We start from the raw sequence: 24,559 nt of genomic DNA on the forward strand, positions 1-24,559 counted from the left end.
GGACATACAGGTTTAAACAGTACTCTTAAAATAATTAATAAACATGATACAGGTTTCTGTAGTTATTGTGGGAAATTAGAAACAATACAACATTTTTTTTTAGAATGTAGTAAGTATGTTCGAGAAAGGGAGGAGTTAATTAGAAATTTAAATAGGAATAAAAATAAATTAGATATTAGAAGTTTGTTTCAAAGATCATCGGGGGACGTAGTTTTTAATAGTATTTTTAATTTTCTAAGGAGAACAGGTATTATGGGAAGATTATAGTGATTTTACATCTGATCCATACTCCAGTCTAGAAGGTGGCGGTAATGCACCTAAAAGTTGTTTGCCAACCGCCATAAAAAAAAAACAAGAAGAAGAAGAAGAAGAACACACCTGAGTCAAATAATGAGGTCATTAGCAGGACTCTGGAGAACCTGACTGCACTTAGGAGGTGATTCAGCTATTGGATTCAAGTGTGTTGGACCAGGGAGACATCTAAGAGTTGCAGGACACCGGCCCTCGAGGACCAGGATTGCCCACCCCTGAGCTAAGGAGATCTGGGGATATCCGGTATTGGCAGAGATGGTTTGCCAATTATCACAGCAAAAGCTGCTTGGCAGTGCCTCTCCGCCTCCTCCATGAATTCTGTTAAATTCATCCAGGGAAGATGGGGTGACCAGTCCCGTAGGGCAATGACACATCTTGTTGCTACCTCTAAGTGTCTCTGGGCAGACTTGTTCAGAATGTGAACAAGTCTGACTTTCAAAGGGGGCTTTGATACTTCTAGGTTGATTAGGTTTGTGAAATCTTTCCAATTTAAGATTGTTTCAGTTAAAAAATATTCTGAGCAGAGCAGGGGTGAACTAAAACAAAAAAAAAGGTTTGGTTGGATTTAACTTCAGGCATTGAGAAAAAAAATATGTGCATGTGTCTGTAAACATCTGGTTTCAACCATATGTAACCCAGGCATTTTCATTTTATGCCTTACAGAGAACAATTGCTTCCACACAAGCAACATAGAACCAGTGGAACTGGTATTTGTTGGTAGAACTCTCCCTTGATCTATTTTTGATCATTCTGAGTAAAAGCAAAAGAGAGAACAGCAGCCCATAAAATAAAGTCACATGAAGACAGTGGCCCTAAAAAGCTTATCAAAGTAAAACAAGAAATGCATTGGCTGGGAGAGCGAAATAAAAGAATCCAATATTTAACTCAGTGAATGTGCAAAACTTACTCATACTGTCACCTGGTAATTTACAAATTAGCTTGTAAAGATTTTAACATTGACACTTAAACCTGAAAAAGATCTTTTTTCTTGAAAACATTTTCAGTGAAAGTAGAAAGTGGGTGTTTGACGCCAATATATAGAATCTTTGCAAAGTCTTTAACACAAAGGGTAGGATTAAAAATAGCAAATAAGTTGTTTGTGGTTGATGTCCTAAACCAGAGAGTTTCTGCACCAAGCCAAGTGCCTGATAACCTGCAGTCCCAAAGTTAGAGCACTAATCCAAAATTAACTGGTTTATAGTTTTTGACTGTCTTATACAATATCTCTGCAGAGGGAGGAGATGTGAAAAGTCTAATTTCTTTAAAGTACTTACAGCACTTACCATGCTAAAGTGTGATTTTGTGACTGATGTCTTTGATTTAGATTAGATGGATCCACTCTGCATATGACTCTGTTGTGTTTTTACGCCTGCTTTGTTTACACCGGACTCGGCTCTCCCTGCTCAGCTGGTCACTAGAACCTCTGGTTATGACGCCTGAATCAGAACGCTTTCAGATCAAAACATTTTCAAATTAGACTGAAACGGAAAAACTGCTGATTCCCAAATCCTTGCCAAAATCTGAACTTTGTACAACCAAAAAATACCAAATAATTAGGGGAAAAAGGCCTTGTGTTCAATGCATTGTTTTTCCACTGCTGAAGATATTGGTGAAATTTAATAACTTTATGGAATATGTCGAATAAACTGACACAGAACAGACTGTACACTTATAGTAGTACAACTGGCACAGGGCGGATTCAAGGAGCTCAGAGAGAACTTGTGAGAGAACACACCCAGACCTGGGCTTTGCCTACTTGGTGTTTCAGCCAAATTATCTTTCCCCATAGTTGAATGAAAGCTGCAGGACAATTTTGTCTCAGACAGAAAGTCTCTCACGAAGGAAGTTCGACCTAAATTTTAGAAGACTGTTCCTCTGAACTTTTACACTTTCCATGGACTGTGAGTAAGACTTACCTTAAAATCTTTTACGTTAAAATCTTACATTTGACTATTTTAAATAACAAAGTTCACCCTTCATTACTGAAGTTTGGGGTTGTAATTTGCATGCCTCACATATAAAAAACAAAAACTTCTTGATTATACCTAAAACTTTAGGGAACATTTTCTGTTGACTGACAAGGAAAAAGTATACCTTTTTGGTGTGTGTGTGTTCTGTACATGTAATGTAAAACTACAGTGTCAAAGTTGGTGGTTTCAAAGACGGTATGCCACTGGCTCTTTTGGTCTATGACGCAGTAAGTTGATCAATCAAAGACAAAACTTGCTGCAGTTGCATAACTGCACCAGGAGAAATGTGAACAAGTCTGACTTTCAAAGGGGGGCTTTGACATGTCTAGGTTGATTAGGTTTGTGAAATCTTTCCAATTTAAGATTGTTTCAGTTCAAAAATATTCTGACAGTCTGGTTAGGATTATATTTCAGTGGTGTTGTGTGTGAAAAAATGTTTTTTGACAAAAAAATAAATGAATAAATTCTTGTCATTGTTACAAAGACAGAAAAACTATTTAAAAAAATGTCTGTGCAAAGAAAAAGTTCAGCAAATAAATTGGGGAGGGTGAATGTGAAACTAAACTGGGGTAGACACATTTTTAAATGTCTTTGTGAGACAGCTGTTTCTTTATTTTTATTATTACATTAAATATTATTTCAGATTTTTGTGTAATTCTTTCCCAGGATGGCTTATAAGGTGAGCTCTTATTGTTACATGTAAATTTTTTAGGCTACAGAAGGGTTATCATTAGGGATGCATTGATAGGAAAATTTGGCCCAAAATCAAAATGCTGCTATGGCAGAAGGCATACTTTCAGTATGTTAAGATCAAAAGTCTTTTTCTATTAAACACAGAATGATTAAATAATTTTAGGAATGGGATAAGTGACTTTGTTCTTAGAAATCAAAACATGCTCATCCTACCCTCCAGATCAGATGAGGACTCATTCTTCAACCATCAGCGTTCTGCTGAATTATAGTAACATGCTACATTTTATTGTCAGTAATGGTAACAGCGATGGACTACTGAAAAAAGTAACAATTTATTTAACATTGTTATTCCCATGGCTGATAATAATAATTAAAAAAAAATTGTTTTAATCTGATGTTTTTACCTTCCAGCTCCCAACATGAGAAGAATCGTGATCCTTGGAAAAACTGGAGCTGGGAAAAGCAGCCTTGGAAACACTATATTTGGAAAAGAACAGTTCACTGTCTGCTATGATTCAGTCTCTGCTGTAAATCCATGTCAAGCAAAAACTCAATCACTCAATGGAATAGAAACCACTCTGATTGACACACCTGGCTTCTTTGATACAAACAAACCTGAAGAAAAATGGAAGGCTGAAATAGTGAAGTGTATCACAGAGTGTTCACCTGGGCCGCACGCTTTCCTTATTGTGCTTAAAGTAGAAAAATTTACAGATCAGGAAAACGATGTCATCAACAAAATAACCCAGTACTTCTCTGAAGAAGTCTTCAGATTTTCAACAGTTGTTTTTACTCATGGAGATGATCTCCAGGACGGGCAGGAAATCAAAGATTTTGTGAGGCCAAATAGCTTTCTGAATGACGTAGTAAAAAAATGTGGTGGTCGGTACCATGTAATAGATAATAAACGCTGGAAAAATCCCTCAGCTGAGACATACAGGACCAACGCCTACCAGGTGAACGAGATATTCAAATCAGTTGAAGAGATTGTGAATGATAACAATGGAAACTGCTACACCAATGAGTTTCTACAAACAGTGGAAAAAATGACACAACAGACAGAGAAGAGTATTGCACAGTCAGAAAATATGTCAAAAGAAGAAATCAGGCAGAAAGCTAAAAGCAGATTTTGTGATGCTTTAAATAAAACAGCAGGTATGACAACAGGTGTACTGTTGGGAGCATTTTTTGGTGCAACTGCCATGGTTAAAGTAGCTGTTCAGCATATTCCAGCAATCCATGAAGTTGAACTAATAATACATGGAGCAACAGCATATGCAACACCAGTTGCAACAGCATCTCTAGAAGGAATAGTTGGTGCAGCAACTGGACCTGCTGCTGTCACAGCAGCAGCAGTATTGGGTAAAGTAGCAGTAGGAGTAGGAGCAGCGGCTGGTGCATATAAAGGATATCAGGCTGCAAAGGATGCAGAAACACCATGGGAAGCAGCAAAGAAGACGGCACAAGCTCTGCAGTCCTCTGGAGAAGACAAGTTCAAGAATTAATTACCAATTGTCAAAAGGACTTTTTTTCATTGAGAAAATTATAAAATTGTTGTGTAGACTGCGATCGAATTTAAAAATTCCATAGAACATCTCAGAATTTCTATACAATAGAATGAAGAAAAATAGTTATCAAAAATGTTTTCCTTCCCAGAATAATTTTTATAGCTGCAATGCTGTTATTTGAAAAGATTTACTATTCTTTGAGTTAATTATCCAACAACTGAATTAATTAGGAATTGTAACAAGTCTTGTACTTCTGCTCATTGAAAATATTTATTATTCCAGAGGTTACCCATCCTTTCTATCACTTGATCATAAAATACAATGTGTGTGTTTTAATAATTGAATAGGTGGTAAATCTGATTATGTTTGGCTTGAAATGATCATCTGTACAATTAAATTATAAATCATCTATATTTACTTAAATTCCAAAGTTTAGTGACAATGACCATCTATAAAATGATTTGTGTTCATATATATTTAACAGAGACATCATTAATGTTGCTATGTAAAAGCTGCATTTTTGTTCAAATTAATAATAAAATATCTATGTTTTCTGTCCACGTTTTCTTTTCTCTAATCATGCCATAGTAGTCTTTCACAAGTAAACACACAAGAACTGAATTGCTAAACAATGTCGGTTGGACAAAAAGAAGAAAAAAAGTATGGATTTCTATGAGAAAAAAAGATTTTTTTGTTTTTTTGCAAAACATACTGGTTGAAATTATAAAGAAATCACCTCGTGCTTTAAATAGCAGTTTCGGGGGTTTTCAAATAACAGATGTTGAGTTTGAATTCTACTTGTTTACTGAGTAATTTGAGCCACTGGCAGCACATTGCTGTTTCTGGTCCTAGAAACACACAGCCTTCTGTTCACATCACTATTGCTGGGTTGCTGTTGACTGATGTCATGCAATGCAAATGGGGGTCAGGAAGTAAATGCAGCCCGTTTACTTCTGCTGATCTAGCTTCAAAATGCCTAAAGTCTGTGTCCTGTATGGTTGTTCCAACCTTTCTAACAGAGAGAAAAATAAACTTTATGTTTGTGTTCTGAAGGTAGTTGGTCACAAGAGAGTTAATGTGACGGATCCCTCCACTTAACGTGGAGGGATCCGTCAGTTATTGTGTTTTGTCCTGAGGCGGAGCAGAGTGGGCGGGACCAGGATTCGCCAGGACCAGCGCGTCATCGCTATAAAAGGGAGTCGGCTTCTCTACCCAAATAAGGCTCTACAGAGGTGGCCCTTCCCTTACTTGTCTTGTCTTACTGTTCTGGTTATGTTTCATTTGTTTGACCTTTCTTTTCTTTTGCAGAACTTCTTCGGTTAGCATTGGATTCAGAGATGCCATCAACCACAGAGGGGGATACCCGCTTGTCGCTGTTTGGCTCTGTTCATTTGTTTGGGTTGTTCAATAAAGAACATATTCTTTATTTGATGGCCGTGTTTCTCTGGCTTTTGTTACGGCTCACGAGTCAGGTCGTAACAGTTAATTTTAAAAAAACACACCGAAAAAAGAAATATCCATGAGAAAAGTGGCTCAACAATCTACAGCTAAAAACAGGAAGTGTGGACAATGCCAGAGTTTGTAGTGACCACTTCCTAATGGGTAAGGATCACATCGTTTAAATCGTTTTTACATAATTGGACACTTACTTAGACAGACAAGCGTTCATATGTAAGTTATAGTGAGCTGTGACTATTTCCCCACTCTCTCTGGTCACAAACCATGTTCTTAATGGGGTTTCTGTAGGAAGAAACTGGGAATGGTTAACCTACGTTGTAAAAATGCAGCATGACTCAAAATTAACATACAACTCCCGCATGAATTTGGGTTTACAGGATCTAGAGAAAGGAGATCCAAGCTCATGGAAATAACATGCTTGTTGTTAGAAACAAATTGGCAGCCATTTAACGCTTCTTTTGGTCCTAAATGCTTGACCCAACTTGAAATTAAATAATTGTACTCTCCAGGCCTTTAAAAGCTTTTATCTGGCTTGTCAACAGGTCAACAGAAAGTTAGGTATGTCGATCGCCTCAACACCGTAAATCCTCAAGATTATATGAAAAGTCTTTTTTTAACTGCTTCTAATACTGGATACCAAATTCCTCCAAACTGTCTGCTTTTAGAATTTCCTTCTCTCCCAGCTGGTCCATTTTTTGTTGCCTCATTTCCATCTGCTACATTGTCTTCTCCCACTCCTTTGATGTTTACACTTTTTCTTGCTGCCTGCAAAGCTACAAGAGCGGAGCCAATAAAGCGTCTGACACTGAACTGTCTGTGGTCCCTGTTAATTTGATCCAAACATTTGCAGAAGCACTGTGGTTGTATTCTCCTCTTGCTTTCTTTGCAGCCTTGTCCAGTGTGGTAAACAACTGCTGCAACTGGTTCTCGATGCTTCTGCAGCACTAGAAAAGATAGAGAGTAATTATTAATCATTACTACATTATTAGTTATATAAAATGATATCAATGTTTAATAATTGCAATCCATATTAAGTAACAAATTATTTTGATTGTAAAGAAATTGTAGATCGTCCATACAAGTAAATCAAACAAATAATTTGAACATCCTGAAGGAGTTTATGTTTATTGTCACACCGTGAGTTTCTGGTATTGTTTGGTTTTACTTTTTTTAATAATATATAGCCTCCTTTTTATAATATAGACACTGAATTTACAGTTCCCTCCCTGTGCTGCCACCTTACTGTGGTGGAGAGATTTGAATGTTCCAGTAATTCTAGGAGCTATGCGATCAGGGGCTTCAAGCCCCTAGTAGAGTCACCCAGGGCAAACGGGTCCTATGTAAGGGACCAGACAACTTTCAGCCCAAAGACTCCTTATGATGAGTACTATCATTGTTCTCAATCAATGTCACTGGGGTCCCTCTCTGGAGCTAGGGCTGGAGGTTGGGCATTCTGGTGAGCGCTTGGCTTTCACTCATGGAGTACAGTCAGGCTCAGCCCAAAGAGGAGACATGAGTTCCCCTCCCATGGGCTCACCGCCTGTGGGATGGGCCAAAGGGTCGGTGCAATGTGTGATGGGCGGTGGCAGAAGGCAGTAACCTTGGCGGTCTGATAATCAGTTAAAGAAGCTGGCTCTTTGGATATGGAATGTCACCTCTGACCTCACACACCAGTTTTCCCAGATAGGAAAACTTGTTCAGGCATGTGAAAACACCCCTACATGAGGAAACATTCACACAGTTATTTAGTTGTTTCATTAAATTCTTTTTTTAAGCAGATACACAATTATATGTACGACACAAAAAAAAGTCAGACATAGAGAACCAGAACAGGTTGAAAATCAGTCATCGTAAGAAGTTAGCACAGAGTGAAGGAAATAGTTTGTTTTCCTTCTTGAGGTGACTGGAGAGAAGGCTTTAAAACCATGGAAGAGGGCCACTGACATTTTTGTTTTCCATTCTCAGAAATTGTTGCATGAAAATTGGAGCATATCTCTGGTAGGAGCAATGGCAGCAGCAACCACAACCCTTATTGAAGGACGATGATGCTGATGAAGCTTGTGCAGGCCTTGCACATGAGCTCCTGCTGACAATCCTTCTTGGGATCTGGAAGGGATCAAAAGTGATCTTCTCCGAATGTCTTCTTCCTTTGGTGCCAGAGGTTTCTAGCACTTGAACACACCGTTGGAGTGAAGATTTTACTACCCACTCTCTTGCTGCAATCAGGTTGATTGACCTCTAGTTGGAGATCATCTACTGGATCAGGAACTTTCTTTGCACTGGCTTGTGTGGATCCAGCTTGCTCTCTGACCTGAGTCATGGAAAGTCCTTCGAAGGTTCCCTGTCAAGTCGCCAGTATTGGCTATGGTTCTTCTTCATCATCGTCCAGCCAGCAGGATTCAGTCAATGCAAAGGGATCTACAGGGGTCGAGTGTGCAGCTTTCACTGCATATAAGACATCTGACATGGCTGTGCCTGCAATTTGCTACAGATACTTCTCACTTGTGGAAACAAAGGACTGTAAAGGACATAAAGCAGCAGGGGGTTAGTTTAAGTGGGTGTGGTTGTATCTTTTGCAGCAGAATCTTCTCTTCCATTTCCCAATGATTCCAAAAAAGCAAAAAGTAATTCACAACTCCAAATGCAGAACATGAAACTGTAGATTATAATGACTGTCCTGTGGAAAGTTTGCACATGGGACTTACCAATAGCTCCTGTTTTATAAGTGATAAACAGGGGTGCCCTGTCTTATGTATATTTAACAGGGACTTCATTTTTGCTCTTGATAACTCACGAGGTGCCCTAAACATCGGACTTGTTTAGGGCACGTTGACCTTGGTCAAATGTAAAGATCCCATAAATTATCACAGAATTCTAAAAAAAGTTTTCCTTTTCAGCTTTCTAAAGCTGCAGTGTTGTTGTTTGAAAAGATTTAATGTTGTTTATGAGTTAATTATCCAACGACTGAACTAATTAGAAATTGTAACAAAGCTTGTAATTCTGCTCATTAAAATAATCATCCTTCCAGAGGTAACCCGCTCTATTACTACCTGTTCTCTGTTCAGATTGTCTTGTCCCCAATCATACCTTAATAAAGAGAGAAAGTTTTAAATGCATATTTCATTGAGACTGAGCTATTGTATAGAGATATTCACCTTTAATTGTATTTATTTATTTTGCTGATTAGTCAGAGGTTTTATACATTGATAGATAATACTAATCAGTCATGGGAAAACATCCAAGTTGCTAAAGATTTTTTTTTATTTGGTACCAAAAACACACAAAGAGTTATAGACCGCAAACCCCAGCTGGAAAAACATTTAAACAGCGGCACTCTCAGGAAATTTCCATAGGGGTGGCCAAATTAGGCCATTAAAGAGTTTGGTGTGGTACAGCTCCATAAGTTATTTCAAATTTCTCCTTTTGAAATTTCCTTAAAGATGACAAAACATATAGAGGACTATCTCCCTGTCAAGGAGAGGTTGCAGGATGACTTTTCCTACCTAACAGAAGTGACAATAATAAAGGGATGAATGAATGCCAGTAGGTTTTTCGTATCTTAAATTCTTTTCTCCACCCTTTAATGCTGTGTCTATAGACTTGTTGTTCAGGGGGTTTTCCATGACGATTGCGCCTGTGTTGTAGTTTCGCTTAACCCGTGAAACAGGTTCAAACTGGAATCATAACATTCAGAGTAAAAACAAAAGCGAAAGAGAATGGCAGCACACAAAATAAAGTTAGGGCATCTAAAAAAATTTATCAAAATAAAGAAGAAATCTACTTGCTGGTAGAACCAAATAACAGAAGTCAACATTTACATCAATGAATGTGCAAAATTTACTCATGCTGTGACTTGGTAATTTACAGATTTGTTTGTAAGGCAGCTGACATTGACACTGAAACTGAAAAAATAAGATTTTCTTTTCCCCAGAAACATTTTCAGTGAAAGTAGAAAGTGGATCTTTGACCCTTATTTATGGTATCGTTGCAAGGTCTTTAATACAAAGTGAAATGTTAAAAATAATGAAGAATCTTCTTCTGGACCAGATAGAAGAACCTGATAGGCTATAGAGCACCAAAGTGTCATGCTAGAAGCTGCACGCTTGACCCACATGCAGAAACACAAAGAATCAGATAAATCAAGTTTGTTTTCTTTTTTAAAAGAAAAAACTGATGAATGTTTGGTTGGGTAAATGTTTCTTCTTGAAGGGACTGGATCGGGATCTTCCTAGTGCTGGAGGCAGGGAGGAGGAGAGGCAAGTATAATGTAAACTGGAACTAAACTGATTCTGGAACGAGCTTACTGGGTGAGGTGAGATTCATCCGCGGGGGGAGGAACTCAGGTTGGGTCTGGAGTCTTGAAGGCTGGCGGGAGGGTGGAGGAGTCCGGTCCAGGATCCGAAGGTTGGAGGATTTTCCGAGGTTGCGGATGGGAGAGTCGTTGGATGGCGGACAGGGGAGTACAGGCGTCACGAAGGAGGGAAATCCAATGGCCAGGACAGGGTTCTCACTAGTGATGGGCCATCTGAAGCCAGGCTTCGAGGCTTGTACCGAGTAATAAGGGGGCGTGTCCGATGAAGCCAGGCTTCGAGGCTTGTGTCGTCTTGTTGAAAACCACGTGACTGGCAACAAACGAGGCCTCGCAGTGCATGGATCACGTGACTGCTTCATTTTGCGTGTCGGTTTTCAAAATAAAGGCGTGATGAGCCGCTGCTTCATTGGTTATTGTATTTGATCGCATCAGGGGAGGATTTGTCTTCAGCAGTGGCCGAAATAAAAGGAACCTTTTCTAGTTCATGTGCATTAATGATTTTGATGATGGCACTCATCAAAGTGTAATGTTTGTTATTAATTTTCTCAATGGTTGATTATGGTATATTTTATGACATTATATTTGTGTTTTTTATTATGTAAAGCTTTGAAACCTCAATGTTGCTGAAATGTGCTGCACAAATGAACTTGATTGAAAAGGAGCCAGCAAGAAGAAAAAATCTGACATCTGCGAATACTTTGAGATGATCATTCACAAGATTCTTAAATAAAAAATAATTAAACCCTTCACCTCCAAAATTCAAAAAACATGGTTTATTAAATTCTTCAGGACATTTCTACTTTTTAAAAGAATTTATACATTAAGCTCAAGTTGTTTTAGGATTAAAAACTTCTGATCTCTGTCACGATGATGCAATGTGGTTTGTACAGAAAAATCTGCTTAAAGTCCAGTAGCTTTGCATGAATGTGTGGTTACCAACCTATGAGGTTTCTGTTTCATATCATTGTGCTGAAGAAGAAGAGAACTGTCATTCTGCAGATAAAGAAATCCTTGCTGAAATCTGAACATTGTACAGTCAGAAAGGAGAAAATATGTCAATGTGTTGATTGAATTAGTTTTCCACAGTTTTAAAAATATTTATACAGCGTGTAATTTAATAACTTTATGGAATTGTTAGGTCTATTACCTGACATTCTTGCTGGACAAAAATGAGAACACAGAGAGACGGTTAAATTTCTTACAATTGAACGGAGAACTCTGCCCAGGGACAAGTCCTTATCTCTGTCTCCCAACCAGTTCTAACGTGCTCCTTTGCAATTGCATATTTATTTCATTGAGACGTGGTTTAAGTTACAAATCATTTGCATAGAAGGTGCGGAAAACAGAAAACACAGCTGACAACAGAGTCTCTTCTTAAACAATGGTGTCATCCTGCATTTCCAGTTCCCAAGATTCTCTGGGTCATAAACTTCAGTTCTCGTGTCCCTCTAGGTCATAAAACTTTGACCCTTAGTCTTTGATGTTCTCTCCTGTTAGGTGTCACTCTTATCTCCAGGCCATCTGTCTCCCAATTTGGCTTGCTTCCTGCTGCTAAAGGCACACACACTCTGGGAGCAAACATAGATTCTCACAGTCCTTAAAGTCTCCTAATCTTTAATATTTATATTTATCTAAAAACCTAACAGGAATATACCAAATAAACTGGCAGAGAGAGGATTCAGGAAGTTTAATGATGATGTGTAAGATAATAATGAACACACCCAGATCTGGGCTTGGTCAACCGCAGAAACAGAAAATGAGTCAACGCTGCTGGGCCATTTTGTTTCAGACGGCAAATCTCTCACGAAGGACGTAACATCTTCTTTTTAGAAGACTGATCCTCTGAACTTTGACACTTATCATGGATGGTGAGTAAGGCTTACCTTAACATCTTCTACATTCAAATATTACATTTAACTATGTTAAATATACGGTTTCACTCTTTAGGACACTAATTTGTAAACCATTTTCCTTTTTCACAAAAAAATTAAGGCACTTTTCTTCCATGCATTCAGATTTTCTAGGACTTCGTTTATGCTTAAAATGGGACTAAACACTGAGCTCTTCTCACTTGTCTCAGTCAAGATCAGAGTTCAAGATCTAGCAATAAGAAAGAGTCTGGGCAAAATGGCATCTATTGGAAAGTCCCATGGCCAAACCCCTGTTGGCAAAAAATAACAATCAAAAAGGTTTGTCTCATATTTACAAACCAAGAACATTATTATATATATAAACATTATTATACTCTAAAACTTGAGGGCACATTTTCTGCTGACTTACAAGAAAAAAGTAGAACTTTTGTGTGTGTGTATAAGCTGGTGTTGGCTATTTTAGTGTTTGACATATTAAGTCGACCACTCAAAGACAATACTTATTGTAACTGCAAGTAAGTATTGTTAAGCCGGAACCGCCTTAACTGTCCTCTTTTAGGCAGTAATGTAAATGCAGAGATGATTAAAACAAACACAGAAGAAAGAAATGGAGCTGATAGCACTGCATTACTTAAATTACTGACAGAGTAGTCGAGGCTTTGGTTTCTGCCCTCCAGATTTCAACGTCTGATCAGGTTGCCCATTGCAGTGTGAGGACTATCAATAAAGGTATGATCATCCCAGCAGGACATATTTATGAAGTGGAGTGCAGAGTTAGGGAATGGCCAAGAGGTGGTTCAATGCTATTCCAGCCTAGTGTTGTGAATAATTGCCCCAAAAGGTCTAGAGCTTTACTCAGCTCTTGTTGAGGTCTCTAGTGGGTTAGCAGCTGTTGTTAAAATCCCCATTTAGAACCCCACTAAACATGACATCTACCTTGGTAAGAGAACAGCTATAGGAAATTTAGAGGACATCATAGAAGTGAATTCTGTTCAGTACAACCAAAATGATTCATGGACAAAACTTTATTTTCCTGTATCCTGATGCACGGCACAGTTAATACCAGAAACCAGTGAGACACAAGATGAGACATATCTAAGGTGGCATCCTCCTGTTGATTTGTCTCACTTGGGGGAGAATGAACAGAAATTAGTCAGGGATATGTTGTATGAGGAGTCAGAAGTCTTTGCTACTCTGACATAGGCTGCATTCTATGCAAATTTTTAATTTGCAATTAAAAATTCACCTTAAGGACCTATAATGCAATTCCTAAGTGAATTCCACCATAAGGAGGTGGAAGAATATGTACAAAATCTTCTCGACCATGATTGGATTAGGAAATCCACCTCACCATATTCATCCCCTGTCATCTGTGTCAGAAAGAAAGATCAGAGTTTATGACTTTGTATTGATTTTAGGAAACTGAATCAAAAAACTATTGCTGACCACCACCCACTTCCACGTATCCAAGATTTGTTGGACAATCTGGGGGTTACTCGTGGTTTTCACTACTTGACCAAGGCAGTGCATACTATCAAGGTTTTGTTGATGAGTTCAAGACACATGACTGCATTCAGCACACCTTGGGGTTTGTATGAGTGGGTCTGCCTCTCATTTGGCCTCACTAATGCCCCTGCTGCTTTCCAAAGGTGCATGGAAGGGGTCCTTGATGGTCTGGAGGATTAGTGCTACTGTCCATATTTGGATGATATGCTTTGCTTTTTCAGAACTTTCCAGGATCACATTGATGATTTGAGGCTTACGATAGGTGTTACGCCCCCCCAAGGTCTAGGGGTTCAGGGGCGGTAACATAAAAATGTGTGCAGAGAAAAAGTGGAATGAAAAAATAATTTATTACAAAAGATGGTTTTCACAGAACCAAAACACAATACAACTTAACCCAATTAAACAAAAGTAAAAGACCAACAAATTCAGAAATCACTGAGTGCAAATTAAATAACAAGATGTTCAAACACTTCCATCTAAAGAAACTCAAAACAACCCAAAAGAAAAGACAAAAGGGAGCACCAAAACCTCCCAAACACAAGCCTCTAGCTTGTTCAAGATTTACCTAAAGCAGATTCACCACTTAGCAAAAGACGCAAGACCAAAACAGTCACCAAACACGGAAGGTGGGAATCAGCTTTACACAACCTCTTCCTGCTAGCTGCCCCACTGGAGGAATGAATTCAGACGTCTTTTATATGGTGCAGGTGGGCCTCATCAACATCTGATTGGTCTTGCTGCTCTCCTGCAGCCTCTAGGCAGCCAATCAGAAAGGTGTGCCCGCACAGCTGATCCTGCATAACAGAAAAAAAGCAAAGAGCCTGGACGGCCTCAAGAGGCCAGGGGCCGTAACAATAGGTATTTTGTTTACCTAAATTCAATGAAAGAACCACAGACAACGTTTATGAGTTTTCAACCAAGCTTCTGCAGAAGGAGAAAACATAGCAAACCACTTCTCCAAGGTGTTTACCATGCGTTTTGACTCCCTGCAGCAGAGCCTGTCTTTTTATTAAGCAGGAGAAAGAAGGGAGTCGAGAGTGAAATGTGGGAAAGTGATAAATCAAAGAATGGCTTTTCTGAAACAAGGAAGAACACATAAACTAATACACAGGCCCTTTAAGGAGGATCCCTAGATTAGAAAGCAGCTGCAGCTTCAAGATTTAGGGAAAAAGCAAAGTTTGTCTTTCACACGGTTTAACAGATTCTTCCTCCCTGGGGTGTGAATACTAAACCTTTAAATGAAAAACAAACTAGTAACTACTTAGGTAAGAATGATAACAAAACATAATTATTCTAACAGCTTATGCTTTGCCGCCTGTGAGAGCATGGTGTCAATAAGTGAGTTTTTTAAAAGTCAGGTCAGATATGCTGGCCAATTAGTGACTATTGAAGGTGTTCTGATTGACTCTCAAGATCTCGAGGCGGTGAAACAACTTAAAGACAGAGAACCAAAAAATGTGGGAGAGGTTTGGACCCTTCTAGATTTCCTAGACTATTACCGCACTTTCATTCAGGACTTTTCCAGGGTAGTTAGACCACTGTTCAAATTCATAGATAGTTCCAGACAGTGTAATCAGAAACATGACTCAGCTAATTCTAAAACCCAGCCAAAGTATAAGAACGGTGGCCAGTTACCATCCAAAACCCCAGTAAAGTGGACAGCAACAAACAGCAACGCAAAGTCCCAGTTTGTTGACATGCTAACAAGTCCACCCATATTGGCCTACCCAGATTTTAATTTACCCTTTGTCCTCCACACTGATGCATCAAATGAAGGTCTGAAAGCAATACTTTACCAGCAACAGGAAAACAAGCTCTGTGTTTTTGCATATGGCTCCAGGACACTCACACCTGCTGAGAAAAATGACCATCTTCATTCTGGCAAGCTAGAATTTCTTGGTTTGAAGTGGGCTATTTATGATAAATTTAGGGATTATCTGCACTATGCACCCACATTCACTGTGTACACTGATAATAATACCCTTAACTATATCCTGAGCAGAGCTAAGTTAAATGCCACCGGACATTGCTGGGTTGGGGAGTTAGCTGACTTTCATTTTACCATAAACTATAGACCTGGCAAAACTTTTTTTTTTCTCCAAAGAGTTTTTGCAGCGCTAGTGGCTCGTATTTTTTTAACAATAGGCAGACAGGAAGGAGGGTGAGGAGAGGGGGGAAGACATGCGGCAAAGGTCGTCAGGACCGGGAGTCGAACCCGCGACATCCGCGTCGAGGACTAAGGCCTCCAAACGTGGGGCGTGCTAACCCCCTCCGCCCCGAGACCTGGCAAAACTAATGCTGATGCTGACACTCTCTCACATTACCCAATCCCTCTAGAGCAGTGTTTCTCAATTCCGGTCCTCAGGTCCCCCTGCCCTGCTTGTTTTAGGTGTTTCCCTTCTACCACACACCTGGATTGAATCTTTGGGTGATTAACAGGCTTCTGCAGCACTTGGCGGCTGCACAAGACGTCATGCAATCATTTGAATCAGCTGTTCTGGTATAGAGGCACATCTAAAACATGCAAAGGACTGGAATTGAGAAGCACTGCTCTAGAGAATCATCTGAGTGAATATACAGAAGTCATGCCCCCAGACGTGGTCTCTGCAATCTGGCATGGGGACAAAGCTATGAGAGATGGTGATGTATCATGGGTGGCGTCATTAAATTTGCACCAAGCTGATGATAGCTGTAAGCGGCCTTATATTTTCCAAACCCAAAAATTCCAACAAAGGCCGTGGGTGGGAACAGGTGGTTTGATTTGCACGCACTTCCAACTTGATTGTTTTATCAAAATATATATGAGTCATTTCTTGTAAAAATAGAGACAAAATAATTACTAAAAATGTCTCACAACTTAATTAAAAAAGAAAATAATCTTAATTTGATGTTTCAAGCTCAAAAAGGTGGTCAAAAAATAATTTACAAAACCTTCCATCAACACACCAGACATTTACCAAACAATAGACCTCCACCAAGCACCCGGTGTGTTCTTAATTACTCAAATTAATGGGAGTGTCTAACAATTAACAACGTAATATAAACAATTCCAAATATTCAAATTAATTACAAATTTTGGTTCTAAACTAACTTAAATATATTCTAATTACCCAAAGAAGAAAACCAAATTGGTAGAAATTATAATTCACAAAATTTAGCATAAATGGCCACAACAGACGACACTAACAACATTGAAGGCACCCCAGTTATTATCCCAGATAATATTAGTGCGGCGCAGAGGGATGATGTTGTTGTGTGTGAGGTGATAAACCTGAAAATGAAGAGTAGGAAGCTTAACAGTAAAGATAAGAGTCAGATGGGTCAAGAGACAAGCAGGCTTGTAAATGAGTGTAAAAGACTAATATTGGACAGGGAATGTTTTACAGACAGACAGAACACAGTAAACAGCTAATTTTACCCAGTAAACTGAAGCAAACTGTTAAAAATCCCACATGACGATATGGGGCATGTTGGCACTGACAAAGTCATCCAGCTTGCCAGAGAGAGGTTTTATTGGCCTTTTATGCAAAATAACATTGAAGATTATGTCATTCGTCAGCGCAGCTGTGTCGAGCAGAAACAACCAAACAAGCTTCAGAAAACACCAATGGGTTCGATAACAACCAGCGACCCTTTTGAGCTCATTTCTGTAGATGATTTGCACCTTGAACCAAGCAGAGGTGGTTATGAGTACATTATGGTACTGGTTGATCATTTTATTTGCTTTGCACAAGCGCCACTAAGAACAAATCAGGCAAAACGGCAGCTGAGAAGATTTTTTTATGACTTCATTCCCCGCTTTGGCAACCCTGAAAAGTTACATCATGACCAGGGAAAAGAGCTTGAGAACAATCTGTTCCACCGACTCCAACAACTAGCAGTCATTCTTGAACAACTCCATATCATCCACAGGGGAACCAAATTCTCGAGCGTCTAGACTGAACTCTTCTTCAGATGCTCCGCACCCTGCATGAGGAAAAAAAATCTGACTGGAAAGACAACCTACCACACATACTGTAGTTCATGCATACTATTGTACTAAACATGAGGCTACAAGTTACTCACCTTTCCTTCTTATATGACAATATGGGCAGTTTAGTGCAATGACACTTTGACAAATGATAGTTGATGTATGTGTGTGCTTTTGATCAATTTCTCGGTAAAACCACTCATATAATCATGTCAAGATTGTACCTTTCAGTTTAAACAGTAGCTAACAAAATTGTAAAATATATAAATGACCAAGGTCTTGTGTGGAGCTCATCTTACACCGTTTTGTGTTGCTTTTTTATTCTCCAAAATAATCTGTCTTTTTCCAACTTTTGTCACTTAAGCCTGACAGATAAAAGTCAGTCACCAAACAAGGTTTTCCAAAACATTGTGTGTATTAAGAATTTTTCATTGGTGATATTATAGGATGGAAGCTGGCTGATAAAGTTGCTGAAGTTCCTCCATCAAGCAAATAAAAAGTAAATGTCTCCAAATATACAGGATTTATTGCTGATGAGAGGCATAAACACACTTGAAGACTTTGTGAAAAAATAATTTGTTCCCATGTTATAGAGCACAGGTGTCAAACTCAAGGCCCGGAGACCAAATCTGGCCTGCCATAGCTTTTTATGTGGCCCTCTAGAGCAGTGGTCCCCAACCACCAGGCCGCGGACCAATTGGTACCAGGACGCGCAAGAAATAATGAACTACTTCCGGATGTTTTATTTTGAAAATCCTAAACCGGATTTTACTGGTTACGTCTGCATTCTGCAAACTGCAGAATTTGGTTAGAAGTTTCCTGTTAACCGAAACATGCAGAGAGATACAGTTCTGAACAGAAAGGCAACTTTAACTTATTTAAGTAATACACATATGATTAAATGAGTGAATAAACTGATTAATAAAAGTAATAACAGTGTGAATATTTATTTCATTTTACAACCCAAACTTTCTAGAGGAATTGGATGATGATGAATTAATTAATTTCTTTCATTACTTTCCCTCTTCATTCCAATAGAAACAGTGGGTGTCTGTATAATGTCTCTTACACATTTAATTAGGATATTTGTGTGTTTTTCTTTTCTTTTTTAAGTGTTATGGTCTTTCAAGGAATCATTCATACATGTAACATTGAAAGATAAAGACTCACTTTTTATACAGGAAGCAAAATACGATTAATCAACATTGCTCTCGTTTTGGTTGCAGCACCAATTAGAATGGTCCTCCTGGGAAAAACCGGATCTGGTAAAAGCAGCCTGGCCAACACAATATGCGGAGACCAGCTATCACCACCAACCACACGATCAACTCTGAAACAAGCCACTGCAAAGCCATCACCAGACCCGTCGGTGGGAGAAACCTCACGGTCATCGACACCCCGGGTTTCTTTGACACGGACCGGCCGGAGGAGGACCTGGAGCCTGAGATAGTGAGGTGCATCGCAGAGTGCGCTCCTGGGCCCCATGTGTTCCTCATTGTGCTCAAGGTGGAGAAATTCACAGAGCACGAGAAGGCCGTCATCGAGAAAATCTGCACGTGCTTCTCTGAGGACGCTCTTAAATACGCCGTGGTGGTGTTCACTCATGGCGACCAGCTGCCTGATTGGACGCGGATTGAGGAGTTTGTCGGGCGCAATAAGCTTGTGAGTGAACTGGTGAAGAAGTGTGGCGGCCGCTGCCACGTCCTGGACAACAAGTACTGGAACAATAAGCAACAGGAGGAATACAGGAGCAACCCGTTCCAGATGGAGAGGCTGCTTCAAACTATTGACACGTTGGTGATGGAAAACGAGGGCAAATGCTACACCAACGACCTGCTGCAGGCGGCCGAGGAAGAAATAAAAGAAGAGGAGGAGAACATTCGACTGGTCTCAGGAAACCTGGCGGATGCAGAGATCAGAGAAAAGGCCAAGAGAAGGGTTGCTGATAAACTCTTGATCACATGTACGGGCCTTGGGGTTGGCGTTTTGTTAGGGGCCATTTTTGGTGTGGTGGTCATGGTTGGAGCAGTCCTTACTGTTTTACAGGAATCTTCGAAGCCAGTAAAGCTGAGGAACGCGGCGGGCCAAATAGCTGCAGCTTCAGCAGGGATGGCATTAGGGGTAGGAGGAACGGCGCTGGGGGGCGGTGTGGTACCAGCAGCGACGTGTTTGAGCGTCACAGCAGCAGTTGCTGCAACGGGAGCTGTTAAAGGTGCTTTAACTGGATACGACGTGGCTGAAGGAGCAGAGACTCCAAAGGAAGCTGCACAGAAAACAGCAGAGGCTGTGAAGAATGAGGCGCAGGTTTGCTTAGATACGATTAACCAGGGCTGGAACAAAGTTATAGAAACAAAATGTGAAAAGTCAGAGGAGGAGAAGTCATTACTTTGTGACAAACTTTACTGAGATCATCTGTACTGGCTGTGTGGATTATTCTGGTTAACATTTAAAGGATCTTTTGAAACTGGAGAGGAGGGAAGATGTGTCATTTATTGAATCTAACTATAAATTGTAAAACTAATCTGATTGGAATAAAACATACATAGATGAGATTGTTAAGCCTCCTGTCATATAACTTTATTGTCCAGCCTTTACATCTTTCCATGTTTCTTGTGGTGATTTCAAATCTACATTTATTTATCCAGGTCTATTGCGATTTACTCTATCATCTACTGTGTACACTTAAGCTTACAATCATTTCTGGCTTTGTCACGCTCATTAATATTGATTAATGTGTTGATTATTTTGCTTCTGATCCAGGTCAGAACGTCATAATTTGTGCAATGTGAGGAAATCAAAAGTAAGGAATCACATTAGAGTTGAGGGCATGGAAAGAAATGCTAAAAGAACAATTGTTGTACTCTAATAAAAACCTTTACAAGAATTGAAAGGCATAAATAGATCCACCTTCACACTGCAGTCAAACTGAAGGAAACTGTTCAGTTTTCTTGAATGAAATTAACTTTGAAGGAAGATTTTGGCATTTCATTAGTAGAGATAAGTAGGAAGTGACATTAATGTTCCAGATGTACATGCAGTATGATTAACAATTTGATAGTTGTCATCTGTAAATTTCTAAATGACCACAAGAGGGAGCAACAGTATTAGCAACAGTGTTAAAGTGAGTGCAATTGCATAAGAAGTTAATGTCCAGGCTCATGTTTTCATGGTCCAGACACAATCCTGACTCCATGGTTTGGAATGACAGAGAGGAATATTACAGCATAACATTAAAACGGTGTTTGTTGTGGATTCTGTGTCCTGTCAACCAGTGGCGGCTGGCCAGTAGGGGGCGCTTGGGCGCCGCCCCCTTTAAATTGTTTAGATAATAAATGATTTCTGAACTGCAAAATACTTAGAAATGTATTTATTCATACTGTGTGTCCAATAGACATGTTAGAATTTATTAAAATAGTAAATACATAATTCTAATTGCTCACATTGTGCACACTTCCTATGTGCAGGGCGCCGTCCTAATGAGAGTGTATGTAGGCGCATCAACTTTTGGCAAGCAGGTGATCTGAGGCTGACTTTTAATTGGTTGTTTAAGGTTTTCCACAGGGCGCAGCGCTCTGCGTCCCGGACACACCCATTCTGTCGTGTCATTACTGGTAGAGCGTCAGTACTGGCTAATTGTTTTTAAAACATTGTGTGATTGGACAATCCCCGATTCGACTCATTAGCGCAGCTGCAGTTCGTTAGGTCGATTCACGGTAACGTTTGCAACGTGGAGTAGTTTCAAAATGAGAGAAAATTCTGTTTTGTCTTTACAAAAAAATGCTTTTACAAAGCGTTCACTTGAAGAAAAAAACAGGATAAAGGAGCTTGGACCGGATCGTCCCAATTTACAAATTCAGCAGCAGGCAAGTGATCGTGGACGATCCTACACGGGGCTTTTTCCAGCTTTTCTTATGACAAGCGGAGTTGGCTAGCTGGATGTGATGTAAGCAATGCATTTTACTGCTTTCCGTGTTTGCTATTTCAAAGTTCTGGCACGGAGGCAATGTGGACAACAACTGGGGTAAGAGACTTAAAACATCTTTCAGAAAAATGCAAACGGCACGAAAACAGCCGCAGCCACCTAGACAATGCAATGAAGCTAAGTTTTTGGGGGAAACTTAGCATAGCTCAACAGCTAGATGAAGGCTACAGGATTGCTGTTAGAAGGCACAATGAAGAGGGGACAAAAAATCGGCACATCCTTTCTAGAATAATAGACTGTGTTAAGTTTTGTGGAGCCTTTGAGCTGGCCTTGCGTGGTCATGACGAAAGTAAGAGCTCTGAAAATCCCGGGATCTTTCGTGGGTTGGTTGATTTTGTTGCTTCTCTTGATGGAGTACTAAAAGAGCACCTTGAGAATGCTACTGTGTTTAAGGGAACTTCAAAAACTGTGCAGAATGAGCTACTGGACTCTATGTTTTCTGTTCGCTTTTCTTTCACAAACCACCTTGTTAGTGCCACAGTCCTGCAGGGGGACAGATTTGAACAATACAACACAGCATTTCCTGAAGATGCACTGAGCAACACCTTAAAAGCCTATCCGGTGCTCAATCGAGGTAAGCTGAAGACAGAGCTTACTCTCATCTACAGCAAGGAAGAGTTCAAAGCCTGTTGTGGTGCTGTGGGCCTACTCCAGCTGTTTATGGAAAACAATCTAGAAGAAGTCTTTTCAGAAACTGTCACGCTCTTGAAGATCCTCACCACCACACCCATGACCACAGCAGAAGCTGAAAGGTGCTTTTCAACTCTGAAAAGAATCAAGACTTTTCTGAGAAACGCAATGACTCAGGACAGGCTGAATGCATTGGCCATGTTGTCAATGGAGAAAAGACTAGTCACAGAGATGACTGACTTTAACAAGAATGTAATTAAGAAATTTGCAGGGCAGAAGGAAAGGAGGGCAAAATTCATGTTCCATTAGTGCTATTTTTTTAAGATTTGTTTTGTTTGTTTTTCATTTGTTTGTTTGTGTGCGCCCCCCTCAGTTTTTTTAGCACCAGCCGCCACTGGTCCAGACACAATCCTGACTCCATGGTTTGGAATGACAGAGAGGAATATTACAGCATTACAGCATAACATTAAAACGGTGTTTGTTGTGGATTCTGTGTCCTGTCAACCTTCTACTGTTTCTGAGGTGGATGACGTCCATCCACCTGATGACTTTGTGTTGCAAAAGGGGAAAAAAAGTCAGGAACCTGTTTGCTTTTTGAGTGTGAGAGAGGTACTGAACAGAAATAAAAAGAGGAGTGAAGCTATATAATTTTTTATTTTATTGCCATTTCTTAGATAAATTCACTTGCCTTCCCAGACATCCGTTAATATGCAAATAAATGATTACATCAGTCAAAGCAAAAAGAATATGATTCCAATAAAAAGTTGGAAAAAAAAGGTTAATGCCCGGTTAGCATAATCTTTATCGTGTAGTATAGTTTTAGTTTTTTAAATGTCTACAAATATACAGGATTTATTGCTGATGAAAGGCATAAACACACTTGAAGATTTTGTGAAAAAATAATTGGTTCCCAACCACTGTGTGCTGTGGAAATGATCCAATTTCACCTAATTGGTCTAAAAAGATTTTTTGAAAACGAATTAATTATCTGCAAATAATATTCCATTTTCGAGTGTCTCTGCTGTAGTAGTCACTAGCGGCGTAATTATGTAATTTCCTTATCACTAGATGGCAGTAGGTACATAGCATTGTACGTTAAAACAAGAGAATAGACCTTTTTCACGACAACCGGAAGCTGCATCTGAAAGGGCTGCGGCACTTCCTGTTTTGGTGACCGTAATTCAAATACTCTGAAAAATGTCTCTCCTCCTCCGGTTCTTTTCATAATCATTACTTAATTCGCCAGCACTTTCTTTCGCTGAAGCGGAGGAAATCGCAGCGGCGAACTCGCCCACCAACAAATGTGTGAAAGGAAACATTTTTTTCCACGAAGAATAAATCCACAGCTATCAAGGTAAGAAAAGCGGCTAGCTACAAGATATGAACTACCCAAACATTGTAATGAAGTCTAACTTAGTTTGCTAAATTACGTGGAATATTGGAGAGAGATATAGTTTAAACTTTTCAATTATATTTTAACATTCTGAAATGTATTTGCCAGTACAGTTTGTGAAAAACAGCATGCTAGAACTTAGCTATGAGATACTAGATGACGCTTGATGTTGAAACTATGCTCTTCTTCTGCAGCCTGTAGTGTCAGATATTGTGGAGGGGCAGGTAGTTGTCAGAGCTCGATGCTTCAGATCCATGAAGAAAAATGAGGAACCGCACAAGCTGCAGGTTAGAAATGGTCAGAAAGCAGGTTGGCTCTTGGTCGTTAGTTCGAGTTCCTGTTTGTGTTTGACAGCTGAAGAACTTCCACGTACGACTTCTGGACTCAGTAGTCACTTAACAGGAAGATGTTAGAATAAGCTCTATTTGTTTTCTGTTTCTGTTGCGGTTGCAACATAGTCTGTGTTTTTTTTTTTCTACTGTTGTTGAACCTTACCTTCAAACTAGAATCTATTGTTTAAAGCTAAGCATGCCATATGTATTGATGTATATATGTGTTGCTAAAACACTTGTCTATTGTAGATATCACTGGGTGTTGGAAAAGAAAAGGCTGAATTATTGGATTATTCCTGTAGCTGTGCAGCTGGTAAAGGTTTTTGCAATCATGTAGTTGCACTTCTTTACCAGACTGCACACTACTCCCAACTCCAGCTGCCAACTGTTCCTCCTGCACAAGTGATTTACAAAGATGGCACAGACCAAGAACACAGGTAAGAAAAAAAGAGTGGAACACATTATTCTATGGTATGTGATATCCTACCATATACTACATATACCACATACAAATTACTTATACTGTCATATATATGATCTTAAAATAACAGTACTATAGTTATGCAGGGTGCACCTAGAAATGCCACCACAGTATTTATTTTTTTAAATTAATTTTGAAATA

General features: G+C 39.5%; 2 protein-coding genes across 2 annotated transcripts; both read left to right on the forward strand.

Annotated features, from left to right (window-relative positions):
* The first annotated feature begins 2,176 nt into the window (after positions 1–2,176).
* On the forward strand, positions 2,177–23,265 carry LOC114157854 (GTPase IMAP family member 4-like). Its single transcript, XM_028039021.1, has 3 exons — positions 2,177–2,213; positions 3,387–4,173; positions 23,226–23,265. The coding sequence occupies exons 1-3, from the start codon at positions 2,207–2,209 to the stop codon at positions 23,263–23,265; spliced, it is 834 nt and encodes a 277-aa protein (XP_027894822.1). The 5' UTR covers positions 2,177–2,206.
* LOC114157153 (GTPase IMAP family member 7-like) lies at positions 12,038–20,152 on the forward strand. Its single transcript, XM_028037985.1, has 2 exons — positions 12,038–12,121; positions 18,827–20,152. Exon 2 carries the CDS (start codon positions 18,891–18,893, stop codon positions 20,004–20,006), a length of 1,116 nt encoding a protein of 371 aa, XP_027893786.1. The 5' UTR covers positions 12,038–12,121; positions 18,827–18,890; the 3' UTR covers positions 20,007–20,152.
* Positions 23,266–24,559: the final 1,294 nt, after the last annotated feature.

Source organism: Xiphophorus couchianus, chromosome 14 (assembly GCF_001444195.1).
Source record: "Xiphophorus couchianus chromosome 14, X_couchianus-1.0, whole genome shotgun sequence".
NCBI lineage: Eukaryota > Metazoa > Chordata > Actinopteri > Cyprinodontiformes > Poeciliidae > Xiphophorus > Xiphophorus couchianus.

Coding starts and splice junctions, on each gene's coding strand:
- LOC114157153 (XM_028037985.1), top strand. CDS start 18,891: ATGCGGAGACCAGCTATCACCACCAACCACACGATCAACTCTGAAACA.
- LOC114157854 (XM_028039021.1), top strand. Junction 4,174..23,225: donor GGAGCATTTTTTGGTGCAAC/TGCCATGGTTAA, acceptor TCCATTTTCGAG/TGTCTCTGCTGTAGTAGTCA.